Source organism: Scyliorhinus torazame, chromosome 9 (genome assembly GCF_047496885.1).
Source record: "Scyliorhinus torazame isolate Kashiwa2021f chromosome 9, sScyTor2.1, whole genome shotgun sequence".
Taxonomy (NCBI): domain Eukaryota; kingdom Metazoa; phylum Chordata; class Chondrichthyes; order Carcharhiniformes; family Scyliorhinidae; genus Scyliorhinus; species Scyliorhinus torazame.
In genome coordinates, this window is record NC_092715.1 from 47,605,165 (window position 1) to 47,625,021 (window position 19,857).

General features: G+C 45.2%; 1 protein-coding gene across 2 annotated transcripts in view; it reads right to left on the reverse strand.

Annotated features, from left to right (window-relative positions):
- The window catches only part of LOC140429170 (deoxycytidylate deaminase-like), an 89,071-nt gene extending 69,545 nt beyond the window's left edge, over nt 1-19,526 (reverse strand). The window contains exons 1-3 of one of the 2 annotated variants that reach the window (XM_072515836.1): nt 19,216-19,520; nt 2,115-2,223; nt 1,415-1,550 (exon numbers count right to left, since the gene is read on the reverse strand). In XM_072515836.1, coding sequence (XP_072371937.1) covers nt 1,415-1,550; nt 2,115-2,223; nt 19,216-19,301 — 331 coding nt within the window. In that variant the 5' untranslated portion in view covers nt 19,302-19,520. Of the gene's footprint in view, nt 1-1,414; nt 1,551-2,114; nt 2,224-19,215 lie in introns of both variants that reach the window. The other variant, XM_072515835.1, reaches the window with a different exon arrangement.
- Nucleotides 19,527-19,857: the final 331 nt, after the last annotated feature.

The following is a 19,857-nucleotide window of genomic DNA, read 5'->3' on the forward strand; positions in this document are numbered from 1 at the left end:
ATGGCAACACCCTAGCCAATCAGAATCAACTTGCAAACCCCCACAACACAAATATGTGCAGGGTAGGTGGATTGGCCACGCTAGGTTTCCCCTTTATTAGAAAAGAATTGGGTACTCAAAATGTTTGTTTTTTTAAAAGAAAAAAATAGCTTCTGTTCACGAAGTTTCAATAAAGCTCTTTGATGACACTTCCGCAAAGGGTATTATCTCATTATGAATACTTGGCTGAATTTCAAAAGGTACAATCGTCTCAGCAGAAGGTTCCAAGCTCATAGTTTGACAGTTTAAAGAGGCTAGTAAAGAATTTGCTGTATTTGACATGGGGTCTGAATAAAAGTTTGAGTTTTTAATAAGAGATTATACACTTGAGATAATTTAAAAGCTTGGTTTGGGTTTCATGGATGGGAGCTTTTTCACTACCAAGTGTGTATGAGTGAGAGCTTACGTTAATAATAATAATAAGAATAATAATCACTTATTGTCACAAGTAGGCTTCAATGAAGTTACTGTGAAAAGCCCCTAGTCACCACATTCCGGGCCTGTTCGGGGAGGCCTGTACAGGAATTTAATCCACACTGCTGGCATTGTTCTGCATTACAAGTCAACTGTTTAGCCCACTGTGCTAAACCAGCCCCAGTTATTAAATCGTCACAGCTCTTGAGGTCCATCCTGGTCAATAATGGGTGAGTAGTTATGGAGGTGGCAATGAGAGTGGTTGGGAGCATGAATTGGCATTTAGTTGGCATGGGAGCTATAAGGTGGCATTGAGTTGAAATGAAATGAAAATGAAAATCGCTTATTGTCACGAGTAGGCTTCAATGAAGTTACTGTGAAAAGCCCCTAGTCGCCACATTCCGGCGCCTGTTCGGGGAGGCTGGTACGGGAATTGAACCGTGCTGCTGGCCTGCCTTGGTCTGCTTTAAAAGCCAGCGATTTAGCCCAGTGTGCTAAACCAGCCCCTAAATTGGTATGCAGGGTACGAGTGGCCATGGGGTATGATGGATAGAGAGCCTAACATCTCCTAAAACAACTGGGACAAAGCCGCAGAGAACCAAGGCAGGCATTCTAGCCCACTACCCTCAGTAATCTCTACCAGCGGTCCCCCCTCCCACAGGTGAATCTGGCAACCTGCCTTGGTCAAAGAATCCGTTCTATAGTGTTGCACCATGATATTTCCCATTATGAACCTTAAGCCCTTAAACACCATCTGGTCTCAGGACAACAGTATCACGTGGTGATTAATAAAATCCCACAGTATTTTGACAGCCCTAAATCTTCACCAGTACAAGCCCAAATCTTCACCAGCACAAGCCGACCTTTATTCAACCATTGCCATTATTTACAATGATATACAATGAAGCTATACTATGAAGAAACAATCCCAGATAATCACATCAGTCTTCACAATTCTTACCATACATGTATTTTGTGTCCAATTTATTTTTGGCATCTCTGGCCCACGGTAACCTATCATCGCTACATCCATTTGGCATTCCATTGTACCCTATGCCGACTATCTTGTTTTCAGGGTTCACGATGCAAGCACCAACCTGCATTTGGATCAAATATTGATCACCATTATTCACAGGAGTAGAGAGTTTGTCAATACGACGTGTCTTCACATTTCAGATGCACTGTAGGGGTTTCAAAACCCAGGCTATTTATACAATTATATTTATAATGTTATAACAAAGTGTTTATCAGCATTCAGCAAGACAATCTTTCTCTTTCGGAAGCAATAACACAAATCTTACTTCCAGTAAAATAGTTCCGTCTGACGCCATCACTTCATTTCCTTCCAGGCACAATAAAGCAGACTTTACTGTATCACTAATGAACGACACAAGTTCTAAATTCAGACAGTGTATCCCAGGTCATAACTCGCTGCGCAAAAAAAGTCACCTCATCTTGTCCTGATTCTTTAGCAGTCTGCAGAATATGCTGCAGTGGCTCGCAAAAAGGACGTTATTACCATTTTGAATTTCACGTGTGAGGGCTGAAAATGGCAGGCTTTTGCAATTGTAACTGGCGATTTGAACCTCAAATACTTTATTGGTCAATCTTGTGTTTGGCTGCTTAAATTGGGGTTGAAGGAAAAGGGAGGGGACTTTTACCTGGGAGTTGGGGTCCTTGCTCCTCTGAGCTGATAGAAAAGCAACTGCCATGAAATATTCCGACCACTCAAGATAATCCTCTCGTTTTTTGCATGGTACTACATCACCCCTGTAAAATTAAAGACAATTTCATCATACAGGCACTGTTTGCAGCACTGTTCAAATTTGATTTTGCATTATTCAATACAAGAGCTATTTTGACAACCGTGCATAAATCACAGGAAGCCTCACAGGGGATTCCTTCTATACTGGTGAGCAATGACAAGCAGTTGAAAATCAGCCCCCTAAAGTTCTGCATTCTCTGTAGGAGCTGTGAAATTCCAACATTAGTCAGTCATTTCAGAGATGAAACAAGAATAAAAAACTACAAATGCTGGGACTGCACAGAACACCTGTGGAGAGAAAAATAATATAAATTCTAAAATTTCAGTTAGGGACTGTTCACTTCAGCTCTCAGCAAATGCCGTGGTTTTGTTAGATTACACGCATGACTTTATTCATGTGTTATTGTGCTGGTACACAATGAGCGGATTGAATTAAAGATCAATGAGTCTTCAATAGTTTATACTTGGTAGAAGAGACGGAAGGGATGGAGAAAAAAACCCACAAATGGAATGCGAGAGCAAGGTGATACCGTGGAAATGAGTACAATATGTTTTGAGATCCGGAGAATATGCTGGAGGAGGTCACTGCAATCAGCCCCAAGGGGGTGGATTTTATGGAGCCCTCAAAAGGTGGGAAATGTAGTTCGTGGGGTGGCTGAAATGGAAACAGAAATTGCTGGATAAACTCAGCAGGTCTGGCAGCACCTGTGGAGAAAGAAACAGAGTTAACGTTTTGGGTCCGTGTGACTTCTTCAGAGTTAAAGAGAGGGAGAACCTACTGTTGAAAATGAGTTGGGGCAGGTGAAGCAATATGGAAGGTCGGGGATAGGTGGGAGCTCAGGGGAAATTTAACAGGGATATATACACCTTATCAAACACCAGGAAGGCAAACACGGTGAAAGATAAAATTGGAAATCCTGTCAGAGGGAAGAGCAGAACCTCTGCAGGGAAGGCATTCCTGGGAGAGAAGTGGCAATAAATCAAACATTAAAATGAAAGCAAAATACCGTGGATGCTGGAAATCTGAAATTGAGGTGACTGAATTAGACTGATGTGGAGATGCCGGCGTTGGACTGGGGTGAATTAGACTGGATGAGATGTTGATAGTCAGCAGCGCATTCACATTTGCTTAACGGTGACATGTACCAATTGGCTTTGTGCTGTTGTGCCCGAGGTCAGCGAGCCCGAGGTAAGCGGTCTTCCTTGCTGACCTCTGTGGCACAAGGGAGAGGAGCAGGAGGTTGAAAGGTTGAATGGCGGCTCTGGACTGACAACAGTGGGTCAGTGGTGAGGGAGGGGCGCAGAGGGAGGGTCGAGGGCTTGAAAGTGTGGAAGAGGGCTCCAAGGGAGATCAGAGGGTGGGGCTGGAGGCCTGGAGAATGAAGTGGGAAGGGCCTGGCACCTTGGGAGAGTCAGCCAAGAAATTGAGGGGCCTAAAGGGCAGGGTGAGTGCTGTCCAAACGTGGGCCAATCTCCAGGTGTTGGCTGACAGAGTGCTTACAGGGCTTTGGGTTCACCTGCAACATTTCAATTATCCCCGCTGACTGCGATCTCAGTCAATGTCCTGCCTAATACAAAGAAGGCAGCTCCAGCTGAGCCTGCAAGTTCAGCCATTTCCCACAGAGTGGCGAGTACAACACCTGGCACGAATATTAACATTCAATGAAGAGTGAACAACTGAAAACACAACATTGTTTCGTCCACAAGAAAGGGCATGGCCCGAACTCCTTTGTAACCATCAATCCATGCCAACATGTGGTGTGCCAGTTAGTATCAATAAATAACGATGATGCAATCATCAATAAAGTGAAGCCAATGTCATGTGAAATACTTACAAGTGAAATTGAATTTTGAAAAAGTCTCATGTTCACATCAATGGAGTTGGGCAGGGACGTTTTGACTGTGATGTTGACCAGGAGTCTCATTTATAGCTTGCCCCACATCTGCTGTATTGTCAACTGACGGCAGACCTCAACACTGCAAAGCACTCCTGCCCTGTGATTGCATGTGTCTCCACGTACACGCAACAAGCACTTTAAATTTTAATTTGTAGTGTTGTGGGAACCAGTGACAGTGGCGCGTACTTCCGGTTCCGCCACCGGAATAGCGTGCCATTGACAAGATTCTATGTTTAGCTTTCTACAAGGCGAGAAAATCAGATCCACGTCTATCAAAAAATACCTACAGTGCTGAAGGAGGCCATTTGGCCCATCGAGTCTACACTGACCCTCTGAACAAGCACCCTACCAAGGCCCACTCCCCATGTAACCCCACCTAACCTTTTGGACACGAAGGGGCAATTTATCATGGCCAATCCACCTAACCTGAACATCTCTGGACTGTGGGAGGAAACCGGAGCACCCGGAGGAAACCCACGCAGACACGGGAGAAAGTGCAAACTCCACACAGACTGTCACCCGAGGCTTGAATTGAACCCGGGTCTCTGGCGCATTGAGGCAGCAGTGCTAGCCACTGTGCCACCCCAGCTTTGAAGAAATCAGAAATAAAACAAAGAAAGTTGGAAACACAGATCTGGCTCATCACTATCTTGAAAGGTACAGGAACGTTTAGACTGCAGGTTCAGCCCTGAAGAATCTTAAGCAATATATTAACAAGAAAGCTTTAGATTAATTTAATTACGCATGTTCTTTCAGATGCCGATTTGCCTGCTTGAGTAGACCTAGCTAAAATTGGTTTGAAATTAATTTGCATACTCCCATCCCCTTCAAGTCAACGGCAACCGTGTCAAATTATCCTATTTATACTGAATTTTAGGGAGATTTTCCGAATCCTTGTGCATGCAATTGTTTCCAGACTTGACAAAAACTGGACCAGACACACATTAAGGTGGGATCTCCTGTGTATTAATACCTAGAGACATTCAGATAAAGTGTGTTGTGCATACAAATACAGTATGCCTGAATTTGCTTGCTCTTGGCAAGGGTCTCGAAGGGCAGAATGGCCTCTTTGTTCCCTAATGAGTCAATGACTGTTTTGGATGCCTGTCAGTCGCTGCCTCAAAACCATCTGGGTTTATTTCAATGGTGGAGCAAACAGTAGCACAGTGGTTAGCACTTCTGCTTCACAGCGCCAGGGTACTGGGTTCGATTCCTGGCTTGGGCCACGTCTGTGTGGAGTCTGCACGTTCTCACCGTGTCTGCGTGGGTTTCCTCTGGGTGCTCCGGTTTCCTCCCACAAGTCCCGAACATAAGAACATAAGAACTAGGAGCAGGAGTAGGCCATCTGGCCTCTTGATCATGGCTGATCTTTTGTGGACTCAGCTCCACTTTACAGCCCGAACACCATAACCCTTAATCCCATTATTCTTCAATAAACTATCTATCTTTATCTTAAAACATTCAATGGAGGAGCCTGAACTGCTTCACTGGGCAAAGAATTCCCATAGATTCACAACCCTTTGGGTGAAGAAGTTCCTCCGAAGCTCAGTCCTAAATCTACTTCCCCTTATTTTGAGGCTGTGCCCCCTAGCCACCCGCCAGTGGAAACAACCTGCCTATCCTATCTATTCCCTTCATAATTTTATATTTTTCTATAAGATCCCCAGCATCCTTCTAAATTCCAACGAGTCCAGTCCCAGTCTACTCAACCTCTCCTCGTAATCCAACCCTTTCAGCCCTGGGGTTAACGTAGTGAATCTCCTCTGCACACCCTCCAGCGCCAGTACGTCCTTTCTCAGGTAAGGAGACCAAAACTGAACACAATACTCTGGGTGTGGCCGCACAAACACCTTATGCAATTGCAGCATAACCTCCCTAGTCTTAAACTCCATCCCTCTAGCAATGAAGGACAAAACTCCATTTGCCTTCTTAATCACCTGTTGCACCTGTAAACCAACTTTTTTGCGACTCATGCACTCGCACACCCAGGTCCCTCTGCACAGCAGCATGTTTTAATATTTTATCATTTAATTAATAATCCCTTTTGTTGTTATTCCTACCAAAAATGGATAACCTCACATTTGTCAACATTGTATTCCATCTGCTAGACCCTAGCCCATTCACTTAACCTATCCAAATCCCTCTGCAGAATTCCGGTATCCTCTGCACTTATTGCTTTACAACTCATCTTAGTGTCGTCTGCAAACTTGGACACATTGCACTTGGTCCCCAACTCCAAATCATCTATGTAAAGAGCCATCTCTTTTAGCACTCTGGGATGCATTCCATCAGGGCCAGGAGACTTGTCTATCTTTAGCCCCATTAGCTTGCCCATCACTACCTCCTTAGTGATAACAATCATCTCAAGCTCATCACCTGTCATAGCCTCATTTCTATCAGTCACTGGCATGTTAATAGTGTCTTCCACTGTGAAGACCGACCCAAAAAACCTGTTCAGGTCCTCAGCCATTTCCTCATCTCCCATTATTAAATCTGCCTTCTCATCTTCTAAAGGACCAATATTTACCTTAGCAACTCTTTTTTGTTTTATATATTTGTAGAAACTTTTACTATCTGTTTTTATATTCTGAGCAAGTTTACTCTCATAATCTATCTTACTCTTCTTTACAGCTTTTTTAGTAGCTTTCTGTTGCCCCCTAAAGATTTCCTAGTCCTCTAGTCTCCCACTAATCTTTGCCACTTTGTATGCTTTTTCCTTCAATTTGTTACTCTCCCTTATTTCCTTAGATATCCACCATCAATTTTCCCTCGTTCTACTGTCCTTCCTTTTTGCTGGTATAAACCTTTACTGAGCACTGTGAAAAATCGCTCGGAAGGTTCTCCACTGTTCCTCAACTGTTTCACCATAAAGTCTTTGCTCCAGTCTACCTTAGCTAGCCCCTTTGTTTAAGCACAAAACACTAGTGTTTGATTTCACCTTCTCACCCTCCATCTGTATTTTAAATTCCACCATATTATGATCGCTCCTTCCGAGAGGATCCCTAACTATGAGATCATTAATCAATCCTGTCTCATTACACAGGACCAGATCTAGGACCGCTTGTTCCCTCGTAGGTTCCATTACATATTGTGCTTGGAAACTATCGCGGATACATTCTATAAACTCCTCCTCAAGGCTGCCTTGACCGACCTGGTTAAACCAATCGACATGCAGATTAAAATCCCCCATGGTAACTGCTGTACCATTTCTGCATGCATCAGTTATTTTTTTGTTTATTGCCTGCCCCACCATAATGTTACTATTTGTTGGTTACTATTTGGTGGCCAATAGACTACTCCTATCAGTGACTTTTTTGCCTTATTGTTCCTGATTTCCACCCAAATGGATTCAACTTTATCCTCCAGAGCACCGATGTCATCCCTTACTATTGCCCGGAAGTCATCCTTAAATAACTGAGCTACACCACCTCCCTTATCATCCACTCTGTCCTTCCGAATAGTTGGATACCCGTGGATATTTAACTCCCAGTCGTGACCATCCTTTCACCAGGCTTCAGTAATGACCACTAAATCATAGTCATTCACGATGATTTGCGCCATCAACTCATTTACCTTATTCCGAATACTACGAGCATTCAGGGAAAGTACACTTATGTGGGCTTTTACACCTCTGTTTTGAGCCTCGATCAGTAACCTCTCCTGAGTTATTTTTTCTCTTAACTTTTCTCCTAATTTTCCTTGTCATTGAACCTATATCTTCATGTAACAACCTGCCGCGTCGCTTTCCATTTATGTTTTTACTTCCTGTTTTATTCCTTTTAGTAATACTGGGCCTATTCACTGAGCTCCCCTTAGTCACTGTACTTTGTACTGTCGCCCTTTTTGATTTTTGACTATGGTTTCTCTGCCTTACACTTTCCCCCTTACTGCCTTTTCTTTCTGTCCCTATTTTACTACCTTCCGACTTCCTGCATCAGTTCCCATCTCCCTGCCACATCAGATTAAACACTCCCCAACCGCTCTAGCAAATAGCCTGCCTCAGGCATCAGTTCCAGTCCTGCCCAGGTGTAACCCGTCCAGTTTGTACAGGTCCCACCTCCCCCAGAACCGGTCCCAATGCCCCAGGAATCTGAAACCCTCCCCCTGACGTGCTTGTTAGGTAAATTTAACATTCTGAATTCTCCCTCAGTGTACCCGAACAGGCGCCGGGGTGTGGCGACTAGGGCATTTTCATAGTAACTTCACTGCAGTGTTAATGTAAGCCTATTTGTGACACTAATAAAGATTATCAATATTAATTAACATTGAGGCAACCCAAGATGTCAGAATAAGATGAGGACGGATATCTCGGAGATTTGAGTGGCCGGAGATTACAGAGCTAGGAAGGGATGAGGCCATGGAGGAATTTGGAAACAAGGATGAGAAATGAAAGTCAAGATGTTGCTTGACTGCGGGCCAGCATGGGTCAGAACGCACAGGGATGATAGGGGAAACAAGATTAGGTAGGCATTTGGGCATGGGCAGAAGTTTTGAATTACCTTACGTTTACAAGGTAGAATGTGGACAGCTGAGCATTTCATGAATGCTTGGCTGAATTTCAAAAGGAGTATAACTACTTATCTCAGCAGGTGGACGTGTAGATATTTAGATTGAAGGTTTTAAGGAGTTATAAAAGAGAATTGTCTGACTTTGATGTGGTAAGTGAAATAGGTTATTTTAACAACAAATTGACCATTTGAGTACATTTCCATTTTTTTGAATGGGTTTTTTGAATTAGTTATTTTCAGGCTGAATAGTGTTTGAGTGACAGTTCCATTAGATTGTTAGAAGCTTAATATGTTTTCATTTCCATTTCAAAGACATGGGGCTGGATTCTCCATTGCCCAAAGCCGAAATAGTAATCGGTGATCGGGCGGAGAATCGACTCCGAAGTCCAATTCAGGGCCAACTCCGGTCAGCCATGCTCCACCCCCAGAGAAATGGCATCATCGCAAAGCCATTGGCACATCATCGGCCGGCCCTCCCACAATGCTCCACCCCCGATGGCCCGTGTTCCCGACGCGTGGGACACATGTGGTCTCAGCCGTGCGGGAACCCGGCGTGGTGGCTGCGGACAGTGTCCAGCGCCGCCACACTTGGCCGGGATCAATGCTGCTGGCCGGGGTGGGGGCTTCCACGAGGGCTGAGGAGTGGCTTGTGGGGTCGCGGATGGGAGTCGGGTCTGCGCACGGCCATTTTCGGCGCGGGAGCCGGAAGTTTCACCCAGCACCACTGCTAGCCCCTCATTGGTCCCAGAATCAGTGAGGGTTTCACGCAGGATGTTTGGTCGTAAAAGACCACACATGCTCCGTTGGCATCAAACTTAGTCGCTGAAATGGAGAATCCCGTCCATGGTTCCTGAGATTCTCCCATAGAGAACACAGTGGATAGTTGTGGAGGCTCTGTGCACAACCAGGCCGAGTGTGGCAGAGTCCGCAAAACACCCATTATCAGCCATCTCAGGACCCTATCGTATTAGAGTGGAATCAATCCCTTGGAACTGCCGAGGAAAATTAACCATGGTTTACCATCCTCCTGAGCATGATTTGTAGTTTAGATCCAGTAGTTATGTTACCTGTAGTTCATTGTCCTTGGGGAGGTGTTGGCATAGTGGTATTGTCACTGGACTAGTAATCCAGAGATCCAGAGTGCTGTTCTGGGGTCCCAGGTTCAAATCCCGTCACTGCAGATGGTGAAATTTGATTTCAATAAAAATCTGAAATTGAAAGTCTAGTGATGACCATGTCGGGTCCATTGTCGGGTTCTGGTTCACTAATGTCCTTTAGGGAAGGAAAACTGCCATCCTTACCTGGTCTCCAGATCCACAGCAATGTGGTTGATTTTTAACTGCCCCTCAGGGGCAATTAGGGATGCGCAATTTACCCATACCTTTTAGCATCTTACATACCTCAATATGATCTCCCCTCATTCTTCTAAACTCCAGAGTATAGGCCTAAACTGTCTTCATATGACAAATTCCTCATCTCTGGAATCAATCTCGTGAATATCCTCTGAACAGCCTCCAATGCCACTACATCTTTCCTCAAATCAGGGGACCAAAGCTCTGCCTAATACTCCAGGTGTGCTCTCACCACACTCCCTACTGAAGGCCAGGTCGGAGGTGTTCAAGACAGGCGACACTGACCTATACAAGAAATCCAGGTACGACAAATTCAGAGATGCCAAGAGACAATATCAGACTAAGCTAGAGTCATAGACTAACGACACGGGCTCTCCTCGGTTGTGGCGAGGCTTAAACAACATAACGGGCTACAAAGCAAAGCCGAGTAGAATCTCCGGCAGCAGCACACCCCTCCCCGATGAACTCAATGCATTCTATACTCCGTTTGAGCAGGAAGCCGTCAAACCGTTGTCAATTTCCCCAGCAGCCTCGGACACCCCCATACCTACCGTCACAGCTTCCAAAGTCAGATTGGCCTCCTTGAAACTGAACCGTCGAAAAGCGACTGGTCCTGACGAGGTTCCTGGTCGTGCACTCAGATCCTGCGCGGACCAGCTGGCAGAGGTGTTCGCGGACATCTTCAATCTCTCCCCTCCGTTCTGACGTTCCCACCTCCTTTCAAGACCACCATAATAATGGTGCCAAAGAGGAACCAGGCAATGTGCCTCAACGACTACCGTCCAGTGGCCTTGACGGTGGTTATTATGAAGTGCTTCGAGAGGTTCCCAGAATGCCTTGATCCACTGCAATTAGCATATCGCCACAACCACAGCAGACACCATCTCCCTGGCCCTACACTCATCCCTGGAGCATCTTGACAACAAGGACTCCTGCGTCAGACTACAGCTCCGCCTTCAACACCATAATCCCAGCCAAGCTCATATCAAAGTTCTAAAACTTAGGCCTTGGCTCTTCCCTCTGCAGAGCTGCCAACCTTTCTCGACAGAAGTCAGTATTCCAGATACCAAGAACCAGTATTTTGGCAGTAAAATCGATATTTCCGTTTCAAAGAAAAAGTGCCCACCAATCTGATGTACAGCTTTACACCTTTCATTGCACAAATCTAAAACACAAATGGAAAATGCAAATCCAATGCTTTTACATCATGAGTGGGTGTTTTGAACTTAAGTTTCAAACATTCAGTAAATCTAAGAATGAAAAATGTGAACAAACCATTCACCTTTTTACATGAAGTTCAAAATTGTCCTTATACCAGCATCAGAGCTCAGTTCAACCTTACTGATGCAGCTCTTTTGCATTTGTCAGACTGTGTTGCACTCACCTGCTTTCATCTTAATTTCAGAGGTTACCTCGGGCTTACTTAGGGATGTACATGTAGTTCTTTTACACTTATCAAACAGTTTTGCATTGAATTGCATTTTATGACAGCACTGTCCTTTGGCTTGAGCGTAGACTTTCTGGGTTAAGAAGTCAGAAAGTGTCCCGGTTCCTAAACTGGCCCAAAACTCAGTGGAGTTCTTCCGGAGCAGACTGAAGATTCGTTCATCTTCAGCGTTACTATGTGTGATTGACAAGACTGCCAGCATGATTTTTGGAAGATGATGATACTTCAGATCACCAGTTGATTTTCCCCTCAGCTGGGAGATATCCACCCAAACTTCATCTGATCGCCCGTCTAATGCAATACCACCCAATGGATCAATCTGGAATTGAACAAATTCCACTTCTAAATCATCCAGAACATCTTCCATGATATGGAATCGCTTTGCAAAGTAACAAACTGATGTGAAGTTTCCCGCCATCCTCTCCCTTGGATTTGCCAATCTTGCATGTAGCAGCAATTCGTCCTGAAGGGGAAATTTGGTGGTGACATAGTCACACGCTGCAACATGGTACTTTCGTACTGATGAGTAGAAGTTACTCCTATCTTGCGAGGTGAAGTGTCCCGTCTTGAGAAACTGCCTGACTTGTTCACCAACGACAAGGTCTTCATCGGACTTTTAATTGCATTTGTCCTTGTACATGCAGCTCACAGACAATGGAACACTGGCAACTGCAGCAGGTTTCACAAAGCGAAGCAACAAGTCCTGAAGAAAGTCAAGCAACTTCTGATGTAGAATCTGTATCTTGGGAGTTTCATTTTGGAGTTCTAGATTGAGCCTGTTGAACACAGGAAGTGTATATTGAAGAAAGATACAATACAGCTTGTTTCTGTCACAAAGCTTTGCATAAATCCTGGCAGCTTTGCCTTGAGATGGCTGTACTGTTGTATTAGCAACAGGGTTGCTAGCTTCTTCTTGCTTCCAACACTTGAACTGCTGCTTTTTCCATCTTTCTTAATATTGTCAGTCTTACTACCATGCACAAGAACAAATCCTACTGATCTGTTTGGGTCGCACTGTTGTAGGGGCCTGTTTCTTGACAGTAGCTGAAACCAGGCAACTACTCTTTGCTTTCACAACATGAATGCTGTTTTTTGTTCCTGCAAACAATGCTCTTGTTGTAGATGATGTGCTACATGTAACACTACCCTGTGTGTGGAGGTCACTGCCACTGGAGGCTTGGTAGAGGTATTTCCAGAAGTGTCAACCTTCAGTCACTTAGCATTTCTCAAGCCCCCTTCATTCTTTCTTTTTCCTTTCTCTGATTCTTGGGAGAAGTGCTCTTGTGACACAGACCATTGTTCCAGAAATCTGTCCAGTGCTCTTTCCAAGGACAACCATCTCATGCAGACATGTTTGAGTATTTTGTGATTTTCTAGATTACACAATGTTTGTATTTCCTTGAACTCTTTGTGGTGCTTGCGAGATTTCTCAAGGTAGTAATAGACTGGTACAAGCAGGTCCACTGTAGATAATGGCAACTGACTTGCTGCTTTCTCTGCAGTCAGATGAAGAAGGTGGCATGGACATCCAAGAATGAACATATCTACTAGGACCATGTGACACGCATGCACTGTATAATGTGGGGGCGGAGATGTGAAAGGGCCCTGTCTTCCAGCAGCCGTCACCAAGGAAACGTTTTGGGAGGAATGCATTTGCGTGTCAATCAGCTCCTCTTCCCACCTCCGCCCCCACAAAGCCAGCCAGCCCTTCAGCGAGTTCACTCTTAATACTTTTTTTCTTCCTTCCCCAAAAAACTTTTCTCACTTAAATTACTCTCCGTCAATACGGTGTTAAGTTGGATTTGACTGAGGGCTGCAGTGGATTGTGTATTTCAACGCGAGAAATCGTATTGCCGTATCCAAGCAGATTTTCCGTATGAGATACGGAAAATCCTTGTGAGTTGGCAGCACTACCTCTGCCAACTGGATTCTCGACTTCCTGACCCATAGACCACAATCAGTAAGGATAAACAACAACACCTTCTCCACAATAATCCTCAATACCGGGGCCCCGCAAGGCTGCATACTTAGCCCCCTCTTATACTCCCTACACACACACGACTGTGTGGTAAAATTTGGCTACATCTCAATCTACAATTTTGCTGAAGACACAACCGTAATGGGTCGGATCTCGAACAACGATAAGTCAGAGTATAGGAGGGAGACAGAGAACCTAGTGGAGTGGTGTAACAACAACAATCTTGCCCTCGATGTCAGCAAAATTAAAGAGCTGGTCGTTGACTTCAAGAAGCAAAGTATTGTACACACCCGCATCAATGGTGCCGAGGTGCCGAGCTTCAAATTCCTAGGTGTGCACATCATCAACAATCTGTCCTAGTCCACCCACGTCAACGCTACAACCAAGAAAGCACAACAGCGCCTATACTTTCACAGGAAACTAAGGACATTCGGCATGTCAACATTGACTCTTACCATCTTTTACAGATACACCATAGAAAGCATACTATCTAGCTGCATCACAGCCTGGTATGGCAACTGTTCGGCCCAAGACCGTAAGAAAGTACAGAGAGTCATGAACACACCCCAGTCCATCACACAAATCCGCCTCGGATCCACTGACTCTGTCTACACCTCCCGCTGCCTTAGGAAAGCAGGCAGCATAATCAAAGACCCCTCCCACTGGCATATTCACTCTTCCAACATTTTCCATCACACAGTTGATACAAAAGTCTGAGAATATGCACTAAGATTCATAAACAGTCCTTCCCCACTGTTACCAGACTCCTAATGACCCCTTATGGACTGATCTGATCTCTTCACACATCTTCTCTACTGAGTAGTACTGCACTCCTGTATGCTTCACCCGATGCCCATGTCTAATAATAATAATCGCTTATTTTCACAAGTAGGCTTCAATTAAGTTACTGTGAAAATCCCCTAGTCGCCACATTACGGCGCCTGTTCGGGGAGGCTGGCAAGGGAATTTAACCCGCGCTGCTGCCCTTGTTCTGCATTACAAGTCAGCTGTTTAGCCCATGGTGCTAAACCAGCCCCTATGAATTTACATTGTGTATTTATGTATAGAATTTACAGTGCAGAAGGAAGCCATTAGACCCATCAATTCTGCACCAGCACTTGCAAAGAGCACCCTTCCTATGCCCACACCTCCACCCTATTCCCGTAACCCAATAACCTCACCGAACCATTTGATACTAAGGGGAATTTAGCACGGCCAATCCACCTAACCTGCACATCTTTGGACTGTGGGAGGAAACCGGAGCACCCGGAGGAAACCCACGCAGATACAGGGAAAACGTGCAGACTCCGCACAGACACTGACCCAAGCCGGGTATCGAACCTGGGACCCTGGAGCTGTGATGCAACTGTGCTAACCACTGCGCTACCGTGCTGGCCGGTATGTCCTATGTTTTCTTTCATGTATGGAATGATCTGTCTGGACTGTACACAGAACAATAGGGCATTTAAAAGTTTATTGGATAAACATATGGATGATAATGGCATAGTGTAGGTTAGATGGCTTTTGTTTCGGTGCAACATCGTGGGCCGAAGGGCCTGTACTGCGCTGTATTGTTCGATGTTCTAATACTTTTCACTGTACCTCAGTACACGTGACAATAAACATATCCAATCACCAATGCCTTGTACAGTTGCAACAACAATTCCTTACCTTTATACACTATTCTTTTAGCTATAAATGCCAACATTCAACGGGCAGCATGGTAGCATTGTGGATAGCACAAGTGCTTCACAGCTCCAGGGTCCCAGGTTCGATTCCAGCTTGGGACACTGTCTGTGAGGAGTCTGCACATCCTCCCCGTGTGTGCGTGGGTTTCCTCCGGGTGCTCCGGTTTCCTCCCACAGTCCAAAGATGTGCAGGTTAGGTGGATTAGCCATGCTAAATTGCCCTTAGTGTCCAAAATTGCCCTTAGTGTTAGGTGGCGTTACTGAGTTATAGGGATAGGGTGTAGGTGGGCTTGGGTAGGGTGCTCTTTCCAAGAGCCGGTGCAGACTCCATGGGCCGAATGGCCTCCTTCTGCACTGTAAAGTCTATGATTCTGAGCGCTCAGACATCCTCTGGAATAGTAAAACACATGAGCCCGGGGAAAGCATTTGTGTTCAAAATTGCCCTTAGTGTTGGGTGAGGTTACTGGGTTATGGGGATAGGGTGGAGGTGTTGACCTTGGGTAGGGTGCTCTTCCAAGAGCTGGTGCAGACTCGATGGGACGAATGGCCTCCTTCTGTACTGTAAATTCTATGATAATCTATGAAAAAATATTCCATTTGCTCTCTTTATTATCTGCTGTGCCTGCATGCTTCTTTTCGCTGACTCATGAACGAGGACCCCCCCCAGGTCCCTCAGCAATAAAGCAACCCAAAGTATCTCCTCATTTAGATAAGTTTCCCTCCATTTGTCCAACCAAAATTCATGACCTCACACTTATTCACGTTAAACGCCACATTTTAGCCCATTCTTCTAATCTATTTATATTTATTTGTAAGGTTCTTATTTCCTAATGGCAACTTACTGTTCCACCTGGGCAGATCGGTGTTGTAGTGGTTAGCACTGCAGTCTCACGGCGCCGAGGTCCCAGGTTCGATCCCGGCTCTGGGTCACTGTCCGCATGGAGTTCACACATTCTCCCCCGCAACACAAAGATATGCAAGGTAGGTGGACTGGCCATGCTAAATTTGACCTCAATTGGAAAAAATGAATTGGGTACTCTAAATTTATTTTTAAAATTTACTTTCCCACCTATTTTTGTGTTGTCTGCATATACTACATCTACTGGATACCCATTATCCACTTTGCTTGTTACATCGTCGAAGAACTCTGGCAAATTAGTCAGACATGATTTGTCCTTCATAAAACCATGCCGACTCGATTGAGTTTTGACTTTCCAAATGTCCTGATATTACTCACTTGATAATTGATTCTCACAATTTCCCAGCAACAGATGTTAAACTAAATGGTCTGTAATTTCCCACATTCTGCCTCCCTCCCTTTTTGAATAAGGGAGTTACATTAGCATTTTTCCAATCCACTGAAGCCATTTCCATGTCCACGGAGTTTTGGAATATTAAAACCAATAGATCCATTATCTCCACTGTCACTTCCTTTAAGATCCTCGGATGCAGGCCATCAGGCCCAGGGGAGATGTCGGCCCTCAATCCCAATAGTTTGTTGAGTTCTGTTTCCCTATTGATGTTGATTGTTCCAGGTTCCTCACTTTCTATTACCTCTGAATTGGCAGTTCTTATAAGAATGGCACCAAGTGTCCTCCACCATGAAAACTGAGGCAAAATATTGATTTAGCATCTTTGCTATTGTCATGTGAGAGTACCTGTAAGAAATGGGTGTTTACTACTGCAGTGATGTCAGAGTGTGGGTGGAGCTGGGCTGTCTGTCAGCGTTTTACTTTCGTTTTAAGCTGTTTGTTGCAGGGTGTTTTAGTTTTGTTTTCAGTGTTGGAGCTGAAGCCAGACAAAGCAGGTGTACTGCTGTTCTCTCTGCCATCAAAAGACTATCTCTTGATCATTTGGTGAATTCAGAATTATAAATGTTTTCAGTAGTGACTTTAACCTGATGTGTTTCTGATAAAGATTGTGTTTTTGAGTCGTATGGATGTTAAAAGGAAAGCTTAAAGGATTACTTAATGTTGTATTCTTTGGGGGTCGGCAGAAAGCGGGTAATTATAGGCCGGTAAGCTTAACTTCGGTTGTAGGGAAAATGCTGGAATCTATCATTAAGGAGGAAATAGCGGGGCGCCTGGAGGGAAATTGTCCCATTGGGCAGACGCAGCATGGGTTCACAAAGGGTAGGTCGAGTCTGACTAATTTGGTAGAATTTTTTGAGGCCGTTACCAGTGCAGTAGATAACAGGGAGCCAATGGATGTGGTATATCTGGATTTCCAGAAAGCTTTTGACAAGGTGCCACACAAAAGGTTGCTGCATAAACTAAAGATGCATGGCATTGAGGGTAAAGTGGTAGCATGGGTAGAGGATTGGTTAACTAACAGAAAGCAGAGAGTGGGGATAAATGGGTGTTTCTCTGGTTGGCAACCTGTAACTAGTGGGTCCCTCAAGGATCAGTGTTGGGCCCGCAGTTGTTCACAATTTACATAGACGATTTGGAGTTGGGGACCAAGTGCAATGTGTCAAAGTTTGCAGACGACACTAAGATGAATGGTAAAGCAAAAAGGGCAGAGCATACCGGAAGTCTGCAGAAGGATTTGGATAGGTTAGGTGAATGGGTTAGGGTCTGGCAGATGGAATTCAATGTTGCCAACTGTGAGGCTATCCATTTTGGGAGGAATAACAGCAGAATGGATTATTATTTAAACGGTAAGATGTTAAAACATGCTGCTGTGCAGAGGGACCTGGGTGTGCTGGTGCACGAGTCACAAAAAGTTGGTGTGCAGGTGCAACAGGTGATTAAGAAGGCTAATCGAGTTTTGTCTTTCATTGCTAGAGGGCTGGAGTTCAAGACTAGTGAGGTTATGCTGCAATTGTATAGGGTGTTGGTGAGGCCGCATCTGGAGTATTGTGTTCAGTTTTGGTCTCCTTACCTGAGAAAGGACATATTGGCACTGGAGGGAGTGCAGAGGAGATTCACTAGGTTGATCCCAGAGTTGAGGCGATTAGATTATGACGAGAGGTTGAGTAGATTGGGACTGTACTCATTGGAGTTTAGAAGGATGCGGGGGGATCTTATTGAAACATATAAAATTATGAAGGGAATAGATAGGATAGATGCGGGCAGGTTGTTTCCACTGGTCGGGGAAAGCAGAACTAGGGGACATAGCCTCAAAATAAGGGGAAGTAGATTTAGGACTGAGTTTAGGAGGGACGTCTTCACCCAAAGGGTTGTGAATCTCTGGAATTCCTTGCCCAGTGAAGCAGTTGAGGCTCCTTCTTTAAACGTTTTTAAGAAAAAGATAGATGCCTTTCTAAAGAATAAAGGGATTCGGGGATATGGTGTACGGGCCGGAGAGTGGAGCTGAGTCCACAAAGATCAGCCATGATCTCATTAAATGGCGGAGCAGGCTCGAGGAGCCAGATGGCCTACTCCTGTTCCTAATTCTTATGTTCTTATGTATTTGAATTAATGGTTGCTAAGATGTTCACTGTATGTTTTAAAAAGGTTAACTTGAGTTCATAGAATAAACATTGTTTTTGCTTTGAAAAATACTTTTCCATTTCTGCTGTACCACACCTGTAGAGTGGGCCAGGTGCTCCCCATACCACAATCTATTAAAAGTTGTGGATCAGGTGAACTCCATGATACACTTTGGGGTTCTCTAAACCCTGGCCCATAACACTATATATATCACCGAGCAGAAGCTTGTAGCCAAGTTCCGCACACATGAGTGCGGCATCAACCAGGACCTGGGATTCATGTCACATTACATTCATCCCCCACCATCTGGCCTGCGAAATCCTACCAACTGCCCTGGCTTGACACAATTCACACCTCTTTAACCTGGGGTTACCCCATCTCTGGATCTGTAAAGATTTAATCACCTGCTAATGCTCGCATTCCAAGCATTGTCTGGCATCTTTGAATCTGTCTATATATATGTTTCTGGAACATACCTCTTCATTCACCTGAGGAAGGAGCAGTGCTCCGAAAGCTAGTGACATCGAAACAAACCTGTTGGACTTTAACCTGGTGTTGTACGACTTCTTACTGTGCTCACCCCAGTCCAACGCCACATCTCCACATCATGACTATATATATATATGTACATTACCGGAATTTAATGTAGTTACAAGAAATTCCTGCTGTTTAATGTATTTGCAGTAGTTTACCTGTCATGTGTGTGTAGGTTGGGATCTTTCTCCATACAGATTTGACTGGATGTTTCCTTCCCTGCAGCAGTGGAACCAAGCATCATGAAGACTGCCCTGTGCCTCTGGGTATCTTCACTCTCCCTCACTTTATACACAGTATCCCCGTCAATTCACTAAGCCTCTTGAAGCTTCACCTTCACTGATGGACATTTATTCGTCTGTGTGGGTTGATTCAATGGCGATCCACTTTAATCAGTAGCTTCATCTTCGCGCCTACCGAGTTTCTCCCCCCTCCCCATCCGCACGTCACTGGCAGAGGGCGGGCTCGGATAGGCTCGCTCAGGGAGCAGGGTCAGAGGGCGGGGTCTGATAGAGTCACTCAGGGGACCGGAACAGAGGGCGGGATCTGAGAGAGTAAGTCAAGGGGCGGGGACAAAGGGCGGAGTCTGAGACGCACGCTCAGGGGGCGGGGCCAGAGGGCGCGGTCCGCACGCACGCACAAGGTCAGAGCGTGGTCAGAGCGAGTCGATCAGGGGGCGGGGTTGGAGCGGCTCGCTGAGGGGGCGGGGCCAGAGCGGCTCCATCAAGTGGTGCGAGGTGGGGGGCCATTGTCGTGGCCACAGCGGCGTGTGCAGAGGGCAGGGCCGAAGGGGATCGCCC